Raw genomic sequence first — 17787 nt, 5'->3', positions numbered from 1 at the left:
ACTTAAAATCGTCCCTACTTCTTAATTATACACACATGATAGATGTGAAAAAAAAAATCTCTAGGGGCTAGTTCCGTAATTCACTAAAAAGGAGATATATTACAAAGCTGACTAGTTCAATAAAACAAGCCAAAGTAGTGGACATGGTAGCATGAAGGTCTGGTCATGACTTGTTCAAGACCTTCTGTCATTGTCCCATTTTTCCATTTTTACTCGGCAACCATCTCATTCACCAAGGACTATATAAACACACACTTTTAAAGTAGTTAATTCACCAACAACGTAGGATGTCCCAACACGATCCCCACCTGCGCTCCGTCATCTATCGATTCTACCCAACCGAAGAAGAACTCATTTTGTTCTACCTCTCGAACAAGCTCCAGAACCGAAGAACACATGATCTCCACCGCGTCATCCCCACCGTCAATGTCTATGAACACAATCCCTCTCACCTTCCAAGTAAGAATTTTTATGACAATATATCATTCTTAACAGGGGCGGATCCAGCCCACATTTATGGGTTCCCAGGAACCCAGTATGTTAGGAAAAAATGGAAAAAATAGTGAGAACCTTATATAATTTAGAAAAAATTAGTGAGAATTAAAAAGAATTTACCAAAACGAACTCATTAAAATAAAATTCTTGATCCGCCACTGAATACCACTTTGCTAAAAAAAGAATATCACCGACGGACGACTCTATCAAAAATCTGTCATTATAGGTGGTTACTATGAGGTTCTGTTCTGGTTATAGTCTGTAGGAAATATGGGCGTGGATAATGTGTTTTTGACAGATTACCGACGGGCTTTTAGCGATGGATTATCGACAAATATAAGAAACAAAGCAAAAAGGTTATTTTATACTAATGGAATTACCAACGGATTTAAAACAAAAAAGTAATAGTTTTTTACTGATGGATTTGAGAATATACGTTTACCAACTTTTTCTGTAAAACAAACTAAAAAATACTAGTTTTTTTTTTTTTTTTTTTTTTTTTACCACGGACTTAAAAAAAATTACTTAAAAAAATTAAAGCGATACTCTTTTGTTTAGTAGTGTTAAGGATTCTGCGTGTAGGGTTAGCCGGAGAGTTATGCCGACGGGACACTGAGCAGTGGTTCTTTTTTGTGCCAAGACAAGAAAGGGAAGAACAAGGAAGACGGCCTAGCCGGACCACAGCCTCTGGCTACTGGAAAGCGACTGGTTCACCGACGTATGTCTATTCATCAGAAAACAAAGTGATTGGAGTGAAGAAAACGATGGTGTTTTATGAAGGGAAGTCGAATAAAGTGAAGAAAACCGAATGGAAAATGAATGAATATCGAGCCATTGAAGAAGACGTTGGTGGTACCAACGCTGTCCCCATTAGAAAGGTACTCCATGTGTTCTATAACGCATATATAATGATATAAAATAGTCTAAGATATTTATTTCACTTAACACAAAGTAACATAGGTTTATCCAAAAGGAGGCTGAAAACTTGCAATATATAGAAATGAGTATTTATGTAGTAGTGTAACATATAGTTAATGGAATTCAGATTGTGAAACTATGAATGATTAGTCATGTTAATGAACTTGGTTTAACTTTTTGTAGCTACGGCACGAGTTGAGCTTATGCAGAGTTTATGTGGTATCAAGAACTAGACGATCATTCGATAGGCGGCCATCCGGGATAGGGTCAACAGAGATGGTCAGACCCGAGGCGAGTAGGGGCGCATCAACTTCAAGAAACATTATAAATCCTACAAACATATAAGTCAACGAGCAGTTCAATAGCTAATGTCAACCATCAAAAGGTTTAATATAGTGGATAATGAAGGAGTCGTAGAAACAATTTGGTGGTTGAAATTAAGTAATATATAACAATAAATAAATGAATTCCGCGTAGATCAAAAGTCCTTGGTGTTGATTTTGCCTTTAATTAATATATGTGATAGTGCTAACCGTACGGTGTTTATAATTAATCAATATGTATGTAAACTATTTGAAGTGGTCTATAATGCATATATAATGATAAAAAGAGATGAGACAATTTCTCATGTTCGAGATAGACGTGAGTGAGAATATATCATTATTAAAAAAGATATATATTAATATGCGTCAAGATCAAAGAATATATAGTAAAAGAATATTAGTTTTAAGCACATAATAAGTTATTGCGTTGATTTTAACACATGTAGTCTTATAAGCATGCTCTAGTTAAAAATTGTCAAAAAGTTGAACATGTGCACAGACATACATGTTATTTGTTGTTAGAATATATATTCTTTTATGAAAATTGTCATGATAGTCTTGACTCTTGAGTTGGGGATATATATAGTCAACCATAAGAACACGGATCTCTTCCTTTCTCACAATTTTATGGGATTCTTCTCTCCCTCTCTCCACCACATAAGACGGAGGCCTTTCACAGTCTCTCCACTTCATATGTTAGAGGTGCTCTATAACATTAGTTTTGTCTTTGATCGAAAGCTAACTTTCGTTGATTTAAACATATTTGTTTCTTTTAATTCATGTCATTATGAGTATTTCTAAACAATCTAATTTATTTCATAACTAGAAAAGTGATGCGTGCGCGTTGCGTCGTGGGCAACGAAAGTGACATGCAGTCGATCAGATTCACAAATTCCAGTTATGCAATCAATGCTAATAGAATAACAAAAATGGTAACCCAACTGTATCAATTGTATAAACTCCTAAACATCTATTCTTCCTTCACATTTCACAATTGCTTACATTTTTCTTGTTTATAGAATTCCGATAAGAAACTGTAGGAGGTGCAGTCTTCCTTGGGGGTAGCTGCACAAAATTATCATATATAAACGGTTTTATCAGTTTTTTCATCTTATTACAGTCGACTTATGTAAATCTCATTGAGGGCAAACTGGGTAGATTTACCCCCGAATCATGTTTTTATCTGTTAAATGCATATGTTATTTAGCCCTTCGAATCTATGATCCAACCTTGTGACTGTTTAGATTAACCCTAGACCCGAAACAACAACAGATATAAAGGATATTTAAATACCTTCAAATCATATTGAAACAATTTAAATTTATTTTTAAAGCATGTATATATCAAGTGGTTGCAAGAACATATGTACCATGCTTTCTATCCACACCGTTTCCCTTAAAGCTAGTCTTTAAACAAACACGTTGAAAGTTAAAACAAAAACTGGATTAGCCCATTCATAAGTACCTGTATGGTAGAGCATTGCCACTTCCTACCAAGGGCATCCTTAATCTTGAGATCAATTTTTGGGCCATAAAAGGTGTGACCTTCATCAACTTCATAAGCCCATCCTTTATCATCCAAGGCATCTTTCAATGTGTCTGTAGCTTTCACCCATATATCATCATCACCTACCGCCTTCTTGGGTTTAGTTGAAAGGTTGACTTCATATGTGTCGAAATCAACAATACATAGTAATCAACACGTGGTATGCACAAAGGCCAAACTTGAAAAAGTATATATATATATATATATATATATATATATATATATATATATATATATATATATATATATATATATATATATATATATATATATATATAAATGAGAGCGATGTTACAATGACGTCTTTTGAGCCATCAACATCAATAACCAAATGAATTCAAAATAATTATAGTGTAAATACGAACGACGATATCATAAACATTCATTCTATATAAACATGAGAATATTAAAAGTTACCACTGTCTTCTATACCTTGAAATCGAGATAAGAGAACATACATGTTTCATACCCTTGTATGATGAAAAGTATAAGTTATTAGCTAAGTAACCATGAAACCGCCCTTAGAATATTTTTATCTTAGGACCTATAAACACATATATGAACAATATGAGAGTAGTTCAAGTTAAAGTCATCAAATGTTCATAAGAAATGTAATAACAGTCAAGTGGCAATGATATATTAAAGTAGCAAGGGCAGAATAAAGCAAATTTGTTTAATGATATATTAACATGCATACATAAATGTTTAGTAAAACAGCAAAGTCTAGTATAAATTACTTTTGAGATTATAATCACCAAAAGTTGTTAAAGACATGCTTTAATCAAGTATTAAAAAAGATACACTACTGAATTGTATCTTAATATAGCCTTCAAGTATGAAGTATGAGTATGAACTCTTTCAACTAATAACTAACAGTGGCTTACATACATAAAACATACATAAATTAAAGTAGCAAGTGCACAATACTAATCTACTATTTGTGATTCATTCATTTCCTAAGCTCATTAAAACGGAAACATCATACAAACAAATAAGACTAACGTGATTTAATTTTACCATCCACAGCCCTAGTAACCAACGTGACATAATGGTTCATGTTGTTGTCTTCGTTCAGTATCATATGGTTAATTGTTTTTCCAATGAGAGAGGCTTCGGAGACGGAAGTTGAAACATCGTCGGTGACCTTAACATCGTCTACAACAACATATCTCTTTATCTTCTTAATGCATCAAAAATTAAAAAGGGAAAAACCCAAGTCAAATAAAATCATGAAATCTACATAAAAGGGATTTAATTTAGGTAAAAACATTCAAGTTGGACAGATTTTTTATCACGGCTTGTAATCAAAAATCAAGAAGTGAAATTGATTCACATAGAAAAACCCTAAAAAAACCACAAAAACAGGGGTCGGTTCTTTACCTGAGACATAATCCCATAAACAACTAGCTGTTGGCGGTAACACGAACATCCGGCGGTGTCATCTTCAAAGCCCGCCAGCGAAGCCGCGGTGATTCAGCTAGAATTGGCGGTAAGCCAAGAGTAAAAACTGAAATCGGAGAGAGGTACCGGATTTTATGTGGTCTGTTCTATCACTTGGTAGAGCAATTAACTGAGCTAAGAAAGCACGTGGTTCCGCCACCGTGTGCAGCCGTGCGCTGCCGCGTGCACCACCAGAAACGGCGGTACTTAGGGCTGTAAACGAACCGAACGAACACGAACAAGGCATTGTTCGTGTTCGTTCGTTAAGGAAATAAATGTGTTCACGAACGGTTCATGAACACTTACCGAACGAGATTTTATGTTCGTGTTCGTTCATTAAGGAAATGAGCGTGTTCGCGAACGATTCACGAACACATTCGAACACAAATAAATTTGGCGAACGCGACGAAGGATAAAGATAGATGACCCAGAGAGTAGCACTCGAACTTGAACCCTTATTGTGGAACGGATGTCGATTGTATTCGTGGATGTAAATAATGAGAAATGAAAGGGAAATGATGCATAAACAAGGTGAAAATGGGTTTCCTAGTTTAATTGTTAGGGAAATAAAATAAATATGTAACACCCTAGTTACTAAATTACGGTTTTATATGAAAATACCACAATTAGATGTGTAGTTAAGACCACACATATTATATAAATGCGGGTTTATTAAAACTTTTAACAAATCATAAGTTATTCAACATAACTTAATCGAGTTCGTTGTTTAAAATTTACAACGTGGCAATGTGCGGAAACGTGTATCTATATCGTGTTCGGTTCTTCGTTGAGCTTGATCTTCTTCCGGCATCCACAAAGTACCTACATTTCATAAAAACATGAAATGCTTTAGTCATACGTGATTTAAAACGTATTTAAACAAGTCCGGGAAGCAAAACTGATCAAAAATACATTTTTTGTACAGGGTCCACCGTAAATTACGGTGGCTACCGTAATTTACGGTAGCCCCTGAATGTTTATTCCTCCACCGTAAATCAGGAGGTTCATGGCGTAAAGTTATATGGCCTACCGTAAATTACGGTAGCTACTTTATGGTGGCCTCTGCAGAATTCTCCAAGTTTGCCGTTTTCTAAAACGACAACGTTCATAACGTTTAATCCGTTTGTCTGTTTGACCTACCGTTTCTTCCTACGTGCTTGTAACTTGATCCTCCATCATTTGGAGTTAAAATCCAGCATCCGGATTATCAAAATTTAAGACTTTTAACTCTTCGGCTTATTACCCTTTTTACCAACTTTTGACCCGTTTGTAATTTCATCTAACAACTTGTCTGCGGTCCCTATTTCTTTTGTAAACATAACAATACGATTGTTTCCTATTGTACAAGGCTCAAATCATGGGTTATTACACGTTCTAAACCCGTTTATGTTCAAGTACTTATTTTGACACCTTAAGGACATTTATGTCCTTTTAAGCCTAATTTCGCTCATTTCTTCTATGCCTCATAATCCCACCCGTTTATTTTGATTAGTTTTTCCACCACAACTATGAATGTGGTGAGTTTAATGTAATAGACTATCTATCCCGAGTCTTACCCCTCAAATATGCTATTTTGCAACAACACGTATTTTAAGGCATTTAACCCTTGATAGTTTATACCTACTATTTTCATACGCGTCTAAAGATTACAAGATCTTAATATAAGTTCCTAAACAACCTTTATGGGTTGTTTGCCTTATTTATCCTTCGAGGGCATTTTAGTCAACATTAGCCCCTCATTTACTACGAAGGGTTTTCACCACATATATGGCCATAAAGTATATTATCCACAACTATAATTACGCGTACCTGGCTCGGGTCAATTTATTGACCCGCTTCGATACCTTGCCTCTATAATATGCTAATTCGTAGCATTTTAAATCCATAAACCTTTATTATCCTGTAAGCATAAGACTTGACACATACTTATTAGTCGTCATTGGTCAAATGGCACTACAAGTCACCCTTTGACCCGTTTGGTCTAAACGACCAAACATTTTGCATTTAAATTTAGAATGGTATATATTTACATATATATACCATATCGTTATTTAACCTCATTTCGACTTACGCCGTAGGGTGTCTTATTACTTTTACTTATATTTGTCGGCACATGACTAAATTACCATTTTATCCCTTTCCTTATTATGAGTTACCCCATACGGTAACATTTCCAGATTCATTGTATGCTTGACATTTACGGCTATATTACCATTTTCCAATGTTTACCCTTCATCATGGTTTTTACCAAATATTGCATATGCCCCGACTCGTATCAATTGCGTCGGGAATCCATATTTCCCAATATTGTTTTTATCGAATTTAAAACTTATAGAATAACTAATTACTCTACGAAAGGTGTAAGTTACACTTACCTTGCATCCGAATTACGCTTTTCTTTTATCACTTGCTTCGATCGACCCGCTTCCATCCCAAGCTTCACCTAGCTTGTTAAGCGCCAACTATCATTCATTATTCACAAGGTTGTTAGATTAGTCACTCCAAATCATGACTTTTACACCTTATGATTCTTTGACTATTTTTCTCTTTAAACCCAATAATAAATCATGAGTTTAATCCTTGTGTCAAGATGCACTTCTAATCAATTATGAACTCTTAACAAAATCCCTATTTTGTTCAAGTAGTCATTCATACGAGTTATTATAGCGTTTTTAAACACCAATACTACATTAATTTCATCAAATCAACTAAACCCATTTCATAGCAATTATGATCTTGTGCACAAATTCATGGTTTAATCAAACACCTTCTATTTGTTATCATGCATGTTGATCCTAGGCATAGTTATATCATCAAAATCATCATAACATCAAAACCCACTTATCTAAGTGTGTTAATTCACCAAATTCATCAATCTATAGCATGTTATGTATGATTTTCACTTAGGGTTTCGTTCTTAAGCAAGTATACTTCACTAATTTAGCCATAGCTTCTATAATCCATGCCTAATTCGCGATTAGGATGATTATCAACTTTTCACAACTTCATGAATGTTAGAAATTCGACATACCTTAGGATCCCCTTGACTTGGTGATCACGAGTATGTGCTTGAATTTCGATTTGGGTTTGATTTGCCCTTCCAATTTCTTGATTTGTGCTTGTTAGGGTTTTGAGCTCAAGATGTTCTTGGCTCCTGTGGATATATCGACCAGAACAGACACTTTAAGTGTGTGTTTTGGTGTTTAACTTTTGTTTTAATAAAACAACTTTCCCACTTGGCAATATTGGTCCCTCATGTTTCCTTTTGATCAAATGGAGCTATAACTCACCATTAGTCACTTAATCACATGCTACTAACTAGGTTAATTATTCATTGTTACTTTAGCGGGTTCGGGAAGTCATAACCCGTTATGTTTTTAAGTCACGTTAATTCAGACTTCTTATAAACCTTATTTACTTAAAAACATTTATTAACGTTTTATTAAATATTAGGTTTATTTATTTAAATCCTAATATTTACCGGGTTACTTTCACCACTAACGGTATTTTACCCACCCTTTTGTATTAACGAGGTTTAATTACCAAACCCGGTTTCGGGGTGTTACAAGTCTACCCCCCTTAAAGAGGTTTCGTCCTCGAAACCTTTTCTTACATAGCTCATTGAGTTCTAAACTCAATGCGTTTCGACTTGAGTAATTTCTTAAGCATTACTCATACTTTAACCAATTGTTAGTATTACCAGAAAAATTATGGTAATGTCTTTTTGGTTACAGAACCTCTACGTACCTGATACGACATAATGTAACTTGAAATAACGTAATTCCGTTATTTTTACTTGTTTAGTTAACTTAGTGATTTCCATCGCTTTTAGATATTATCGAACTCTTGGTGAATCCGTTACCTTGACCCGTTTAAAGGTCTTTAGTGAAATCTTTCACTTTTAGCAACAATTTCTTCTGTTTTCAAAATTCATTTATTCGGTTTAGTTATACCGAATCTACCGCTTACAAGCAACCAGATTACTTAAATAACCTTAACCGGTCTCACTAACTAGACTTATTAGTCCAGTTACTTTTTACCGCTCGCTTGGTTATAATGTGATTCCACTTCACATTGCATTTCTTGACCGTGATCGTGTCACGCATGTTTAATTTATATCAACCTTTTATTTTCAAAAAAAGATCACTTTTCGAATATATCATCTTGCGCCTATCAGCGTCAAGACTTGAATCCTTTATGCTTACTATTCAAATTCCTATCAGAATTTATATTTATAAAAATATTATTTCTTACTAAATCTGAATTTTAGTCTAACGTTTTTGTCTTTAACTATGTCAATTACTCATGTCAAGGGAATTGACAACCCCTAATTTATTGTTTTTCGTTCTCGTTTTACGCGAGGAATCGTAACAAGTTCCCTCACCTTACGCTATTGACCCGTAGGTTCTTTCACCTAACCTCGTAGGCTATTTTCTTAAGCTTTCGTCTCTTTAAGACGAGGCCCTTATGATCCCTTTGCTTTAGTTCATGATCCGTGGGTCATTTTGGCCCCTCCATTTTCCTTAATTGACTCGTTTGACTCATTTTAGGTGAATTTTCATCACCTATGAATGTCAGACTTCGTTCTTTATTTTACCCGTCCAACCTTGAAATGGTTAAACGCAATTACCAAAATTTATGTTTGCGAAAATTCTTATCATCTTTTAGTCATGACTCATATTCCGAGTCTTTTGACTTTCTATTTCGCGTTCCTGTTTCTCAGTCTACGCATGTGTTTAAATCCTTACCCACCAACTGGGTGTTTTACCGAAGTCGTTATTATTGCAACCCTTATGGTATGTATTATGACTTCGTTTCACTTTTATATTCCTACTTCGTTCTCAAATTTGGTGTTTTACAAAATTGGCCTGTTAAGAGTCTTATTTGTATTCTTCGGGTTCGAGTGTAAGTACACTACCTCCCAATGCATATCTTGATCATTTTACATGTTTATATTCTTCGGGTTCGAGTGTAAGTACACCCCTTCCCAATACATGTCTACATCACTTTACATGTTTGCATTTTTCCGGGTTTGAGTGTAAGTACACCCCCTCCCAATACATGTCTACATCATTTTACATGTTTGCATTTTCCGGGTTCGAGTGTAAGTACACCCCCTCCCAATACATGTCTACATCATTTTACATGTTTGCATTTTCCGGGTTCGAGTGTAAGTACACCCCCTCCCAATACATGTTCTGATTATCTTACGTGTTTCTTTGTCCCTTCACTCGGGCTCATTATCTTAATGTAATACGCTTCCGTTACTCGGCTGTGCGTTTACATTGTGATCACATATTTTGCTTATCTAATTCATTTGGGTACTTTTTAATTTGTCCCACTCACCCCGTCCTTACTACATCGGGTGTGAATGTGTCCGCTATAAGAAGTTCATGGTATCATATGCCACTACGTACTTGGCCAGAGTAAGCGATTAACATATGACACACATGACCTTTTTATAGTTTTCACATCACGCCCTATGTAAGTAATGCCTCTATTTGTTTCTCTTGGAAACAATATCCCGAATACATTTTCTATTCGGTTTTTTCCAAGGTTTTAATCTACATATGCAACTTTCAATTTCTACTCATTTGTTGCATATTGCTATTTGTGCAATTATTTAAAATGTGCACCTGGTAATGTTTGCCCCGACGGGCGTTCCTTGCCATTAACCTTGTTTGCGGTCGTTACGCGATTTAGTCCTCGGTGAGCATGCTCCTCTTGTTATACTTCGGACCGTTCCATCATTATATCCACAATTGGTTTGACTCTCGTCGTCTTCAAACGCGAGTGTCCTTCAATTAAAACATTCACAAAAGTTAGTAACGTCAACTTTAATAACCGCCCGTATTATAATACAAGGCTTTTTCTACTATACGCGTCAACGCGCGTATTTTCGTCAACTACATCAATCGTTTAGTTGGGGTAACGTGTGTTACACGATAGCCCTATGTGTTATTTACAACAATTTAGCAAAATATTAACATACGTGTACTTATCGGATTTGCGATCAAGCCTCGAACCGAACACCAATCTTTATTAAGAGCATAAGGTTTAAGTCCAAGCATAGTTTTCCAACCATACTTGAATCTCTTAAACCAAGGCTCTGATACCAACTTGTAACACCCTAGTTACTAAATTACGGTTTTATATGAAAATACCACAATTAGATGTGTAGTTAAGACCACACATATTATATAAATGCGGGTTTATTAAAACTTTTAACAAATCATAAGTTATTCAACATAACTTAATCGAGTTCGTTGTTTAAAATTTACAACGTGGCAATGTGCGGAAACGTGTATCTATATCGTGTTCGGTTCTTCGTTGAGCTTGATCTTCTTCCGGCATCCACAAAGTACCTACATTTCATAAAAACATGAAATGCTTTAGTCATACGTGATTTAAAACGTATTTAAACAAGTCCGGGAAGCAAAACTGATCAAAAATACATTTTTTGTACAGGGTCCACCGTAAATTACGGTGGCTACCGTAATTTACGGTAGCCCCTGAATGTTTATTCCTCCACCGTAAATCAGGAGGTTCATGGCGTAAAGTTATATGGCCTACCGTAAATTACGGTAGCTACCGTAATTTACGGTGGCCTCTGCAGAATTCTCCAAATTTGCCGTTTCCTAAAACGGCAACGTTCATAACGTTTAATCCGTTTGTCTGTTTGACCTACCGTTTCTTCCTACGTGCTTGTAACTTGATCCTCCATCATTTGGAGTTAAAATCCAGCATCCGGATTATCAAAATTTAAGACTTTTAACTCTTCGGCTTATTATCCTTTTTACCAACTTTTGACCCGTTTGTAATTTCATCTAACAACTTGTCTGCGGTCCCTATTTCTTTTGTAAACATAACAATACGATTGTTTCCTATTGTACAAGGCTCAAATCATGGGTTATTACACGTTCTAAACCCGTTTATGTTCAAGTACTTATTTTGACCCCTTAAGGACATTTATGTCCTTTTAAGCCTAATTTCGCTCATTTCTTCTATGCCTCATAATCCCACCCGTTTATTTTGATTAGTTTTTCCACCACAACTATGAATGTGGTGAGTTTAATGTAATAGACTATCTATCCCGAGTCTTACCCCTCAAATATGCTATTTTGCAACAACACGTATTTTAAGGCATTTAACCCTTGATAGTTTATACCTACTATTTTCATACGCGTCTAAAGATTACAAGATCTTAATATAAGTTCCTAAACAACCTTTATGGGTTGTTTGCCTTATTTATCCTTCGAGGGCATTTTAGTCAACATTAGCCCCTCATTTACTACGAAGGGTTTTCACCACATATATGGCCATAAAGTATATAATCCACAACTATAATTACGCGTACCTGGCTCGGGTCAATTTATTGACCCGCTTCGATACCTTGCCTCTATAATATGCTAATTCGTAGCATTTTAAATCCATAAACCTTTATTATCCTGTAAGCATAAGACTTGACACATACTTATTAGTCGTCATTGGTCAAATGGCACTACAAGTCACCCTTTGACCCGTTTGGTCTAAACGACCAAACATTTTGCATTTAAATTTAGAATGGTATATATTTACATATATATACCATTTCGTTATTTAACCCCATTTCAACTTACGCCGTAGGGTGTCTTATTACTTTTACTTATATTTGTCGGCACATGACTAAATTACCATTTTATTCCTTTCCTTATTATGAGTTACCCCATACGGCAACATTTCCAGATTCATTGTATGCTTGACATTTACGGCTATATTACCATTTTCCAATGTTTACCCTTCATCATGGTTTTTACCAAATATTGCATATGCCCTGACTCGTATCAATTGCGTCGGGAATCCATATTTCCCAATATTGTTTTTATCGAATTTAAAACTTATAGAATAACTAATTACTCTACGAAAGGTGTAAGTTACACTTACCTTGCATCCGAATTACGCTTTTCTTTTATCACTTGCTTCGATCGACCCGCTTCCATCCCAAGCTTCACCTAGCTTGTTAAGCGCCAACTATCATTCATTATTCACAAGGTTGTTAGATTAGTCACTCCAAATCATGACTTTTACACCTTATGATTCTTTGACTATTTTTCTCTTTAAACCCAATAATAAATCATGAGTTTAATCCTTGTGTCAAGATGCACTTCTAATCAATTATGAACTCTTAACAAAATCCCTATTTTGTTCAAGTAGTCATTCATACGAGTTATTATAGCGTTTTTAAACACCAATACTACATTAATTTCATCAAATCAACTAAACCCATTTCATAGCAATTATGATCTTGTGCACAAATTCATGGTTTAATCAAACACCTTCTATTTGTTATCATGCATGTTGATCCTAGGCATAGTTATATCATCAAAATCATCATAACATCAAAACCCACTTATCTAAGTGTGTTAATTCACCAAATTCATCAATCTATAGCATGTTATGTATGATTATCACTTAGGGTTTCGTTCCTAAGCAAGTATACTTCACTAATTTAGCCATAGCTTCTATAATCCATGCCTAATTCGCGATTAGGATGATTATCAACTTTTCACAACTTCATGAATGTTAGAAATTCGACATACCTTAGGATCCCCTTGACTTGGTGATCACGAATATGTGCTTGAATTTCGATTTGGGTTTGATTTGCCCTTCCAATTTCTTGATTTGTGCTTGTTAGGGTTTTGAGCTCAAGATGTTCTTGGCTCCTGTGGATATATCGACCAGAACACACACTTTAAGTGTGTGTTTTGGTGTTTAACTTTTGTTTTAATAAAACAACTTTCCCACTTGGCAATATTGGTCCCTCATGTTTCCTTTTGATCAAATGGAGCTATAACTCACCATTAGTCACTTAATCACATGCTACTAACTAGGTTAATTATTCATTGTTACTTTAGCGGGTTCGGGAAGTCATAACCCGTTATGTTTTTAAGTCACGTTAATTCAGACTTCTTATAAACCTTATTTACTTAAAAACATTTATTAACGTTTTATTAAATATTAGGTTTATTTATTTAAATCCTAATATTTACCGGGTTACTTTCACCACTAACGGTATTTTACCCACCCTTTTGTATTAACGAGGTTTAATTACCAAACCCGTTTTCGGGGTGTTACAAAATAAAAGTTTAATAATATAAAAAGTACAAATAAAATATAAGAAAGTACAAAGATCTTAAATTAAAACACAAACATACGAACATAAACGAACGCAAATCAACGAATGTTCACGAACACCTTACCGAACATTCACGAACGCAATCGAACGAACGAGGCCCCTGTTCATGTTCGTTCATTTAACTAATCGAACGGAATTTCTTGTTCATGTTCGTACGTTTATTAAACGAACGAACATAAACGAACTTCCCGCCGAACGGTTCACGAACGGTTCGTTGAACGTTCGGTTCGTTTACAGCCCTAGCGGTACTCGTCGTTCTCTCTCTAAAACCCGCTTATATAACTTTCAAAATATAAAGCAACTTTCCTTGTACAGTACAACTATAATATGCAAGGAAAACAATAAAAGAACAATGTACAAATCTCATTGCATACAAATGTTGTAAAGTTGTATGAATTAAAAAACTTTATGAAAAATTAACTATTTTTTTTAGTTTTTAAGTTTAAGAAAATATTAGTTGTTAACGAATAACCAATTCAAGTTTTAATGGCTTATTGATTGAACCTAAAAATACGAATATATATATTTGTTGTATACATATATATAAACAAAGTCCCTTTTTCCTACAAAGTGCACAAAGCCATAAATCACTACATTTTCAGTTGTAAAACACACTCAAAATTCACAAATAACAGAGTGAAGATCACTAAAACACAATATACAAACCCTAATAGCCTATAAAAACTTCAAACACACCAACATAGAACTATAAACATAAAACACAACCTGATAATCAACATAAAACGCATCCATTCGATAATTAAAGCCTTATCATTCAAAACCCACAAGTATGATGTTTTAGTAATCTTCACTTTGGTATTTGTAGCTTTTGAGCATGTTTTATGGTTATGGTGTTTTATGACTTTTTACAATTTGTAGGAAAAAACGGATTTTGTAGCCAACTTCCACCCATATAATCAATTGTATTTTATGAAAAACATATAAAATTTGAAAACCTATTTTATCTTATCTTTTTTGCAAAATATAATTTGTCTTTGAACCAAATTTACGTACAACTTCATTATTAAAGGTTTTAAATCATTTTATTGATCAAATTAATCACTTCCTATACATAATGATTTATCGTGGCGATGTATAAAGCAACATCAAAAGAATATTTTACATAAATTAAAGAATTTTTGCATCTCATAAGTCATATAGTGATACTAAAGACATTTATAACTATCACCTCACCGCAACACATGTATGGTGGTCAACTCGTTAAATTACACGAGGAAATCTAAATTCCAAACACAAAAGTTTTGTCAATCTGACAACATTAATACATATATTTAAAAAAAGAAAAAAAACTTCTCAACCAAACCCTTGCAAAAATTGAAGAAAAAAATACATTACTCGATAGAAAACAAAATCAAATGGTTAAAGATATGTCAACAACAAAAAAAAATCACAGAACAACATCAGATAAAAATGACAAAAAAAATATGAAGGAAACCATGCAAATTAATTGTTTTAGAAGTTAAAGTTGGAGCTTGATTGCTCGGCATGATTTCCTTATCTGTCCTTGATTTCCTGTGAGAACTTGGATGGCACCCATCTTAACCATGGCTTGACCAAATTTAGTGTTGAAATCAGATGAACGCGCAATGGCTTCAACAGTGGACTTGCTCAAACTATCCAATGCCACGTCTTGATCGAATTTAAGGACTCCCCTATGCATCATAATCTGACTATAGAAAGATTTGTCTACAACAGCAGAGCTAAAAGGATTTTGATCCAAGTTTGCACTGAGATCAACGGTTGCGTTCTGAGCACATATACGCCTCAGCGATGTTAACAACGCTAAATCCATTGTAGGATCGGGTTTTCCTGTTTTCTTGAAGTTGTAAAGACGATCTTTAAATAAAGAACAATGAGCGATACCAATCGAGTGACCACCTGTTAAAAAAAGAAACATTAAGAAAACATTTTTTCAATAATTGAAGTAAAAAAATTCCAATCCATTTACTCTTATGGTTGGATTTGAATTGTGTTTTATCTCAAGCTAAGAAATATGTTAGCTAAAAGGAGAACGTATCAGATGGATGGAAATTCGTTTAAAATCCATTTGTAACTATTCATGCATCCTTCTCAACCATTTTATTTACATTATTATTGTAGTTATATTGTTTTCCAATATAAAAATAATAATACTTTAGTGTGTAAAACCCTTGTAAATAATTACCTGACCCCACCATTTTAAGATATGCCAAACTATAATTTGTTTTCACTCAAACTAATTTCTACTAGAAAACATAGTTTTAACAACAAAAAGCTAGAAAAATTATTTCTTTTAAAAATTCTATGTATAAACTTTTTAATTATGAATTTGCAACAAAAAATTCTTCACGTAAAACGAGAAATATATCGATGATCCGTAGCTAAGTAACCAGTGGTCATTCGGTGAAGTCTTTACCCACGCCCAGATTTACAGGTTTTTCCAATATGAATTACCCGCGATTGATATATTCACAGACAGCTTTGTATTTTAGTAAAAGTCCTATGTTTTTAGTGTTATGCTTGCTTATTACATTGAACACTTTTGATAGATGGAATTCAAACTTTAGGTGATTTACCAAGAAGATAGATCATGTCGGTGGCGGTTAGTCCTTTCAGAGCAAAGGTTCGAATCGCACTCGATACAGATGAGGTAGGAGGTGGGAGACTAATTGTATTTTGTGCAAGAGACACAAGTCCATCCCTTCTTCCTGTTTGGACACTGTATCTACCTCCACCACTCTACATTAAATAAATAAAATCATGTTAAAAGATTAAACATAGTTAAACTCTACAGCATGATCACATGCATCTAAATCAACTGCTTACAAATGAAATAACATCTCTAGTAGCCATAACAATTATATCAGCACAAGAAACCACTCCCGGGCACACACTCTCCACCGCTGCTTTTGCAGCATCAATGACATCATAACCTCTAACGCTTAAGTTCGGAGGTGCGGTCTTCTCACTGTTGGGCCCGTCTAGTAGAATCGATGCGTCACACCCCTTTGGAAAATAGAGAATGATTAACCATAGACTTACAAAACTGATTTGCATGCATGAAAATTGAAGAAACTTACATTAACAAAGCAATCATGGAATTGCATTCGAATTAGAGCAGGTGCGATTGATCGGTCTTTGAGGAACTTGTAGTAGACTGTATTTCTTACGATGGCTTCGACATCTGAAGTTCGACATTTGCCATTATAGAACCCATACTGGAGGCCATAGCCGTAATAGCCATAGCATTGGCCAGCAAAGTTCAAAAAGATGAACCCAATTGCTAATGCAACTGCTTTAGTATTTGGCATGGCCATTTTGTTATGCAAATTGTTATTTGAATTGGGGTGAATAAGAAGAAATGAGTGTTTGGTATTTATAAGGATGGTATAAAGGGGGATTATTGTTTGAATAATAAATATGGCTTTCACGTTGTGTGTAGTGGGCAGGAGAGACGTGTGGACATAACACTCAAAATTCTGAATCTTTTTTTTATTCAATGAATTCAAGGATGACCCTTTTTCAATAATTTATGTTACATGTTTTATTTAATAATTAATTAGATTGTTGTTAGGGTTACTCTTTTATTTTTCTATTATACATTATTTTGTTGATGATATCTTTACTCACTCCTAGAAAAAAATGAATTTCACTAATGGATGATATCAACTATTGATCCATTGATGATGTCTTTAATTACTCATTCCCCATCTATCCATGGAACCTTACCAATAGATTACCGAGTATTCCTAGCTTCGAAGAAGGATAGCCGACAAACGCTATAAAACAAATGGCTTTCACTGACAGATAAATTTGTCAGAAATCCGTTACTAAAGGTTTGTACTTACATTAACATGTCGGTGATACACTTTAAGAAATTAGGAACGCTAC

General features: G+C 34.6%; 2 protein-coding genes across 2 annotated transcripts; one reads left to right on the top strand and one right to left on the bottom strand.

Annotated features, from left to right (window-relative positions):
* The first annotated feature begins 287 nt into the window (after nucleotides 1-287).
* On the top strand, nucleotides 288-1897 carry LOC110907298 (NAC domain-containing protein 90). The gene is made up of 3 exons (XM_022152300.2): nucleotides 288-459; nucleotides 1078-1373; nucleotides 1597-1897. The coding sequence occupies exons 1-3, from the start codon at nucleotides 288-290 to the stop codon at nucleotides 1756-1758; spliced, it is 630 nt and encodes a 209-aa protein (XP_022007992.1). The 3' UTR covers nucleotides 1759-1897.
* A 13209-nt stretch (nucleotides 1898-15106) lies between these two features.
* On the bottom strand, nucleotides 15107-17208 carry LOC110926393 (peroxidase 60). Its single transcript, XM_022170154.2, has 4 exons — nucleotides 16977-17208; nucleotides 16723-16902; nucleotides 16473-16635; nucleotides 15107-15795 (listed from the first exon to the last, which is right to left on the bottom strand). The coding sequence occupies exons 1-4, from the start codon at nucleotides 17205-17207 to the stop codon at nucleotides 15377-15379; spliced, it is 993 nt and encodes a 330-aa protein (XP_022025846.2). The 5' UTR covers nucleotide 17208; the 3' UTR covers nucleotides 15107-15376.
* Between the last annotated feature and the right edge of the window lie 579 nt (nucleotides 17209-17787).

The sequence above is a fragment of the Helianthus annuus genome, chromosome 2 (assembly GCF_002127325.2).
Source record: "Helianthus annuus cultivar XRQ/B chromosome 2, HanXRQr2.0-SUNRISE, whole genome shotgun sequence".
In the NCBI taxonomy this organism is placed as follows: Eukaryota; Viridiplantae; Streptophyta; class Magnoliopsida; order Asterales; family Asteraceae; genus Helianthus; species Helianthus annuus.
The sequence above is the reverse complement of the archived record's forward strand: the minus strand, read 5'-3'. Positions and strand labels throughout refer to the sequence as shown.